General features: G+C 29.7%; 1 protein-coding gene across 1 annotated transcript; it reads left to right on the top strand.

Annotated features, from left to right (window-relative positions):
• Positions 1–743: 743 nt before the first annotated feature.
• On the top strand, positions 744–3,308 carry LOC111317379 (glycosyltransferase BC10-like). Its single transcript, XM_022919810.2, has 2 exons — positions 744–1,986; positions 2,550–3,308. Exons 1-2 carry the CDS (start codon positions 1,438–1,440, stop codon positions 3,192–3,194), a joined length of 1,194 nt encoding a protein of 397 aa, XP_022775545.1. The 5' UTR covers positions 744–1,437; the 3' UTR covers positions 3,195–3,308.
• The last annotated feature ends 4,533 nt before the right edge of the window (positions 3,309–7,841 follow it).

Raw genomic sequence — 7,841 nt, 5'->3', positions numbered from 1 at the left:
AAGTAATTAACAAAATTATTAGTCAAATAAGCATATATTGATAGAATCATAGAATTTTGTTTTGGATAAATTCAAATATAAGGTCTAACAATTAAAGAGTAAATTAACTAATTCATAAATTAAATTTTATAATTAAGCTAATAATTACATAATCGTGTCAGGAAATATCAAAATTTGAAACAAAAATAATGGAACCCATAATATTATGTTTATATAAGGTAACATCATGATCTCTATTTTCCCACAAATTCTGTGATTCTCTTAAAAATCAATCCTAATGGCAATAATTGTTAAGGTCAGTAGTTGAAAATGAATAGAGAATGATTGACGGAATTATGTCCAAAAACAAAGTCCCAAGCATCATCGAAGAACCCTATACCCGCAACACGGAAGACCAATTCCTAACATCACAGGTTCAGACATCCTAAAAGTAACACGTGTTTGGGTCTGTTTGGCTTCCCCCAAGCCAGAATAAAACGTGTTTGAAAACAAGAATTTGAGACAGACCAGCCCTTGAATCATCTATGAAGTTGTCGTTTTGCTTTTGATTGACCAACGCGCAAACCACCTTCCTTTAATTAATGGTTGGCGGCCAATATTTGGGGACTTTCTTCTCAAAGTCCAAGTTCATATTACTTAGGCTTTTTAAGTACACCTACACCAGCATGTTCTGGCTGGTACAAACTATTTCTTCATTATTTTTATTAATCAAGATATCAACGTATTAAACGTTGATTACTTATTTAAACTAATAAAGGTTCTCCTTAAGAGTTGAAGCAATTAATAAAAAGTAAAGTTGTGGAAGTGAAAATGGCAGTTTTGACTTGGATCGTCCTTCAATATGTGAGTTTGCTATCGCTTTTTCCTGTGTTCTAGAAAGGCAGCAACTGACTTGCAGCCTCCCCCTTCATACATAAAGCTGACTCAGACCTTTCTCAATTCTCATTGCCGTTTTTCTCTTTCTCTGTTCGGCTTCTAGCTTCCCAATTTTTTTCTCTTTGGAATTTTCTTGGTTCCTTTTGCAGTTTCCAGCAGTTTGTCACACCTTCATTTTCCATGTTAACCTGATCAACCATCAATATTTTGTGTTTCAAACTTGCTTGATTTCATTATCTCTTTATAAAAATTACCGAATGTGTTTTGTTTTATTACTATGGTTTTTGATCGCTAGCTTTTCGATCATTACAATAGTTTTGATTGACAGTTTTAGTACAGTAAATTTTCGGTTCTTTTTCTAAGTCCAAATTTTGGTTCCTCCTAAGTTGTTTTTTTTTTTTTTTTTTTTTCTTCCTTGGGTTGGGCATCTCTTGTCCTCAAAGAAAAGAACTGTTCTTGGAGTGACAGAAGAATCACTTTTCTTGAGCACAAAGACTTTTGAGTTTTCTTGAAACTTATAGAGGTATATCTCTCTCAAATTAACTCCCTGTTTTTCCAAAAATGAAGGCCGAAAACAACAATCCGGCTATCTCATTCTCAAAGCTCTTTAATGCACAATTGCACTTTTTCAAAGTCCTCTCTTATTTCCTTCTCTTTGGCTGTGGGCTATCTCTCGGAGTCATACTCAGTTTTCATCTCAAGAACTTTTCACTTGATCTATATATCACACAATTGTCTATGAATACAATATCACTACCACCGTTGGCACCGCCACAATCATTTAATCCGGCTACTGAAACAACATCTCACGTTGGTAGAGTTGGATTGACAGAATTTCTCAAGCCACCAAATGTAATGCATGACATGGATGATAAAAAGCTCCTATGGAGGGCTTCAATGACTCCCCGAATTCCTGAATATCCATTCGATCGACTTCCTAAAGTCGCTTTCTTGTTCTTGACCAAAGGGCCTGTTTTATTGGCTCCATTGTGGGAGAAATTCTTCAAAGGACATCATGGGATGTATTCAATCTACGTGCACTCCAATCCTTCTTTCAATCTATCAGAGCCTAAAGATTCAGTCTTCTATGGCAGAAGAATTCCAAGCAAGGTTAGCTTTTATTTTTATTTATTTATTATTTATGTCAGTACTGTTTCTGTGTTGATGTCTTTTAATAACAACTTTTATTAAATGGTAAAATTCAGTGTCTTTTCAATAAGCATCACTTTATTCTTCCATTAATAATAATAATAATAATAATAATAATAATAATAATAAATTAACAAATACAAAAATTCACTTTTGGGCTAATTAATAAAACAAATAGTAAAATTCGTTTGGCCGGCAATGAATTCTTAGGAATTCACCATTTGCACTGTATTTTGGCTCTATTGAACTACAACGCCTTATTGTTTGATCATTGTTTTTAAAAGAAAAAAAGAATTCAAAGTACTCAAAAGTGGAGAAGTTGAATTTCTCCAATCATTTTTTTTTTATATATATAAATTTTGGTTGACCTGAAGAGATTCAGAAGCTGTAACCAAACCAGTATAATTATTAAGCCACATAAAAGATGTTTTTTTAAACATTTGATATATATCAATTAATCGAGCATTTTGTAGTAAGATTTTTGTCCTTTTATTTATTTATTTCTCCTACACCTGATCATGCAGGAAGTAGAATGGGGAAATGTGAACATGATTGAAGCCGAGCGTCGCCTTCTAGCCAATGCACTGTTGGATTTCTCAAACCAAAGATTTGTTCTTCTGTCGGAATCATGCATTCCACTCTTTAACTTGTCAACTGTCTACTCTTACCTCATCAACTCTTCCCAGAGTTTCGTGGAGTCGTATGATTTAAATGCCTCCGCTGGCCGTGGCCGATACAGGCGGAGAATGAACCCTCAAGTCACTCTTGATCAATGGAGAAAAGGGGCCCAATGGTTCGAGATGGACCGAGACCTTGCCATCGAAGTTGTTTCAGACCAAACATATTTTCCAGTTTTCCAAAAGCATTGCAAGGGCGCTTGCTATGCTGATGAACATTACTTGCCAACATTTGTGACTATGAAATTTGGGGAGAAGAACTCCAATAGAACTTTAACATGGGTTGATTGGTCCAAACGCGGGCCTCACCCAGCTAAGTTCTTAAGGACAGAGGTGACAACTGAATTTTTGGAGAGATTGAGGAGCGGAAGCCATTGCCAGTACAATGGAAATACTACAAATATCTGTCACTTGTTTGCGAGAAAGTTCGCGCCCGATGCTTTGTACAGATTGTTAAAATTTGCACCAAAGCTCATGCAATTCCATGAATAATTATTCAATTCATACAAAGGAATTACCATTCTCTATTCTTTTTTTTTTTTTTTATTCATCTGGGTATAAACATTGTTACGTTGGTCATGACACCACATATTTGATTTTTGAGACAATTATCACAAACTCTTATTGTGATATCTATCAAGTTGCAAAATTTAAATTGAAAAAAAAAACAAAATTTTTAATAAAAATCAAATTTATCCAATTAAAATATTAAAAAAATTATTTATTATTAATTAAAATATTATGATTGTAATTAAATCACATCAAAATTTCATGATAACTCTCAATAAATCGAATCCCTAACATCTGCACAACGATAATGCAGTATTGGTTTTTCCCAAAAACATAGAAAGCTTTATTCATTAATTGAAAGATAGATCATGTACAGAACAACAAGAGACAATGGAATGCTAAGTCATTTGTGTTAAAATAAATATTAGAAAAATATTAGAGAATAAAGATTGAGAAGTTACATCACTTTTTTGAGATTTTATATGCAACAAAACCCTTAACACTCCAAGTAAGAAATGAAAATGATAGAATAGAAAAGTTCCTTTTATAGATAATAATTAGTTTGTTTTAACCTGCGCAATATGTTGGATTTTTTATTATATTTTTCGTAATTTTAAATATTTTAGTTAACTTTTTTTTTTTATTATTATCTTTATGAAAATTTTACAAATTCTTATTGATCTACTATATATAATTATACATTCATAAATGCTAAGCTACATCTAAATGACAATTTACACGTAATATATTATAAACCATATTGTTTTTAGTCAATATTTTTTTTTTGTAAATTTTCAAAGAATTTTAAAATCCTTTCTTTTTAAAAAAGAAATTATTTATTTCAATTCATTTGCTAAATACAAAAACGTTTGTTATTGGTTCTTTCTTGTTTGATAAAAAAATAAAAATCTAGTGTTTAAATAATTAAGATTAATAATTATTTTATGATAATATTGATAAGGATTTATATAAAATTATAATATGATTTGATTAAATTGTGAGACATTTTCTATTAATAGAATATTCTTAAACCATTGAATCATAATATTTTATAATTTCTTTTATGTACATGATTTGATTGAACAACAAATCATAGTAATTGTTAATTTGGTGATATTATCAATTGCTTTTTATTAGTTCTTATTTTTGACATACTTCAAGTTATTATTATACAAATATATTGGCCTAACAATTATTGCTATAGCAACAAAAGTTATTTTCAGATAAAAGGAAAACAATTATGCTTAAAAGCATATGACATTTCTTTTTTGAAATATTATTTATTTTTAATCTTCTTTGATGTAGTTGATTGAGTATTTTTGATGGTTTAAATTTGGTATCATTAATTCTTCTCATACCATTCATTGTAGAAAATAGGGGAGTAATAGTGAGAAAGTAATGCAAAAGGAAATTGCATTATGTAAGTTTACATATTAATTTTTCAAGATAAAAAATATATAATAATAAAAGTAAATATGCAAATGATTAACAGAGAATAACAAAAAGTTGAAAAATAAAAACATTAAATAATGAATAAAACAAATTGAGTAATGGACTAAAGAGAAACAAATAAATTAACCAAATATATAATATAGAAATATTTAAGTTAGAACACAAACGAAATATGCAAGTTGAGAATTAATATACAGTTGAAATTTTGAGATTTTTTGAATTTATGCATAACAAATATCCATCTTAACTAAATATATATTAAAAATAGGATAAATTACATATATAAATCCTATGGTTTATGGCACTTTGAATTTACCTCTTAAGGTTTAAAATGTGACACATAATCACTCTGAGATGTTATTTCATGGCATTCCATTACTATTCATTGACGCCGTTAATGTCTGAGTTGTATAAACCCCAAGCTCTTTCCCCATCTTTTTTATTTCTTTGATATCTCAAATTAAAATTGTTGAAAGAAAAATTAGTGTTAAAGTATGAACTCTTTTCAACCTTCAGCAAGTGAGGGATCAAATGTTGAAAAAGTATGTTATTGTGATGTTGAATCACCTATAAAGACATTTGGAACAATGAATTAACAATCATGGGAAAAAATTTTATGGGTGTCGCAAATTTGAAGTGAGATGTATTTCATTCAATCTTGAAATAGTTTGTAGGATTTAAAAATAATATATTTAATCTTACATTTCTTGTTAGGAAATACAAAAATGTGATTTCTTCTTGTAGGTGGATGAATTATCATGTGATTTTTGCAAAAAAAAAAAAAAAAAAGATACTTAAATTTGAAGAAAATATCAAGAAAATGGAATATAAGATTTCCATATCAGATTTAAAAAAACAAGAATTATTCGAAGAATTGATATTGTGTTCAGCAAAAAAGATGAGTTTGTAAGAAAAATTAGTTGAAATACAAAAAAATGAGCTAAAATTGAAGGAAGAATTTGCTGAAACTCAAATTAGAGGGAAAAATGGATGCTTTTAATTTGTTTGAGTGTTTTAGTAATGTTTATGATAATTTTGTATGGACATTTTCATTTAACAAGTTGTAGAAACCAATTTCTAGAATTGAGGAATTGATATTCCAGTATTAATGTTAGTAGAAAGGAATTAATACTTTAGGTGTACCAAATGTTTGTAAAAATGACTCAATGAACTTTGTAGTTGAAACGTGGTTAATATATACAATTTTCTTCTATTTCAGTTATTTTATTTTATTTGTGACACAAACACTAAACCTATAAAAAGTGAATTTCCATCAACACATTCACAAACACATTACACAAATTTATCCAACATTATGTTTGATCAAGAAACATATCAAAAAATATAAAAGCAAAAAATTCATATTGATATAAAGAACAAGTTGTGCTTAAACTAAGCAACATATAAGATGGCCAACATGTATACATCATGAAACCTATAAAGTTATTGGCTATAAATAAAAAAGGATTATATCCTAAATTGGTTCATAAACTTTCACCCAAAAAGAACTATAATCTAAATTGGTTTACAAACTTTCACACGAAAATAACTATACCCTAAACTAGTTCCTAACTTTAACCCAATAAGAACTATACATCAATATACATCATTGGAATAACATGTACAAACTATTCCTAGATTACGTCCAAACTGCTTAGCTACTAGTTGTTTGGTTGTCAGCTCTTTGGTTACTAGTTTCTTGATTTATGCTAGTAATGTGCTTGCCAACTGATTGCCTACCATATGCATGGTTATGGGCAAAAGTAGCCATACCCCTTCCTTTAATTGGAGTAACTTTTTCCTTAAAAGTTTCTTTTTTTTTTCTTTTGTAACATTTCTAACAATTCTTCCCATTGAACTTGTGCCAAACTCTAAAGTTGTAATAGTAGCTGAAACTTTCATACTAACATTGGTAATACCTTTTCCTTTTTACCAACATTGGCATTAGTTCTTTCTCTTGTACCAATATTGGTAGTACCTCTTTCTTTTGAACTAAAAGAACTAGCATTTCTTCCTTTACCAACATAAAAAAAAAAACTTCTTTGGATTTGCTTCTACCTCTATTAGTGGTAGCAGTAGCCCTTCCTTTTGAACTTGTCCCTAAAGAAGATGTTGAATTTTTGTTTTGGACAACTTATCAAAATAGCCATATAAAGGTTAGAAAATAATCTACATTTATGTGTGTATATCATAATAAATCTTAAACTATAACTTGATTATAAGGCTTTAACCCCTTTAACCTTATCTATTTTTACCATGGAGTCTTTACTACCACTAATGCATTGCAATATCTCACATTATGTCCTTCTTAACCACAGTTTCCAAATCTTATTGGCTTATCCTCCTAGACAATTTGTAAGGATTTTGAGATTCATCAAGTGCTTTCTTTCTTAATTTTTTTGGTCTGCTTAGTGGTTTATAAATGATTGGATGGCTTAAATGACAATTATTTGTAACCTATTCACGTTATCCTAGAATAGGATTAATAATGCTATCATACATCTTTATGTAGGTCTCCTTAGAATAGCAAGAATAAACGTAACTTTTTAGTTTCTCTCTGTTCTTGAAAATAGTTGAAACAACATGCTTACAAAAGATTCTAGCCAAATCTCAATACTTGCAAATACAACTTTGTTCGACCAAGTTCATAACATGACTAGTTGTATCATATTCAACTTTATACTTCAACCTACCAACTAGAACTAAAAAGCAATTGAATGAATCTTTTTTTATCCTTTCAAGTTTTCCTGAACATCTAAATAGATAAGGCCTTTGTGTGGCTTTATTCTAACTCTTTTAGCATAAAACCTTTTCATTAATCTTTTCCTAATCCATTATAACATGCTTAGTATAGGCAAATCCTTAGCTTGTAATATGTAAGCATTAATTGACTTACTAAGATTATTAATCAATACATCACTCTTAGTTCTTGGGCTAAAATGAGATCTTGCCCACTTTGATAGTTGCAATCTATTTACCCAAGTATAGGCCTGGCCTATTTTGTCAAGCCCTTTAAGATATGACATGGCTTTTTCCCATTCTTTAACTGACCCAACACTTATTGATTTCATAAAGCTTGTTTATACTCTTTCCTTTTGAATTGTCATTTAAAATTAGTATACAAGTGCTTCAAAACAGAATTTATGCTCAACATTAGGATATACTTCTTGAAATGTT

The sequence above is a fragment of the Durio zibethinus genome, chromosome 2 (assembly GCF_047325235.1).
Source record: "Durio zibethinus cultivar Kanyao isolate XHJ-2024 chromosome 2, ASM4732523v1, whole genome shotgun sequence".
Lineage (NCBI taxonomy): Eukaryota > Viridiplantae > Streptophyta > Magnoliopsida > Malvales > Malvaceae > Durio > Durio zibethinus.
The sequence above is the reverse complement of the archived record's forward strand: the minus strand, read 5'-3'. Positions and strand labels throughout refer to the sequence as shown.

What these genes read in the sequence shown, in the direction of transcription:
- LOC111317379 (XM_022919810.2), top strand. Translation starts at nt 1,438, where the DNA reads ATGAAGGCCGAAAACAACAATCCGGCTATCTCATTCTCAAAGCTCTTT. An exon ending in GCAGAAGAATTCCAAGCAAG is followed by an intron (nt 1,987 to 2,549) that starts GTTAGCTTTTAT and finishes CTGATCATGCAG; the next exon opens with GAAGTAGAATGGGGAAATGT.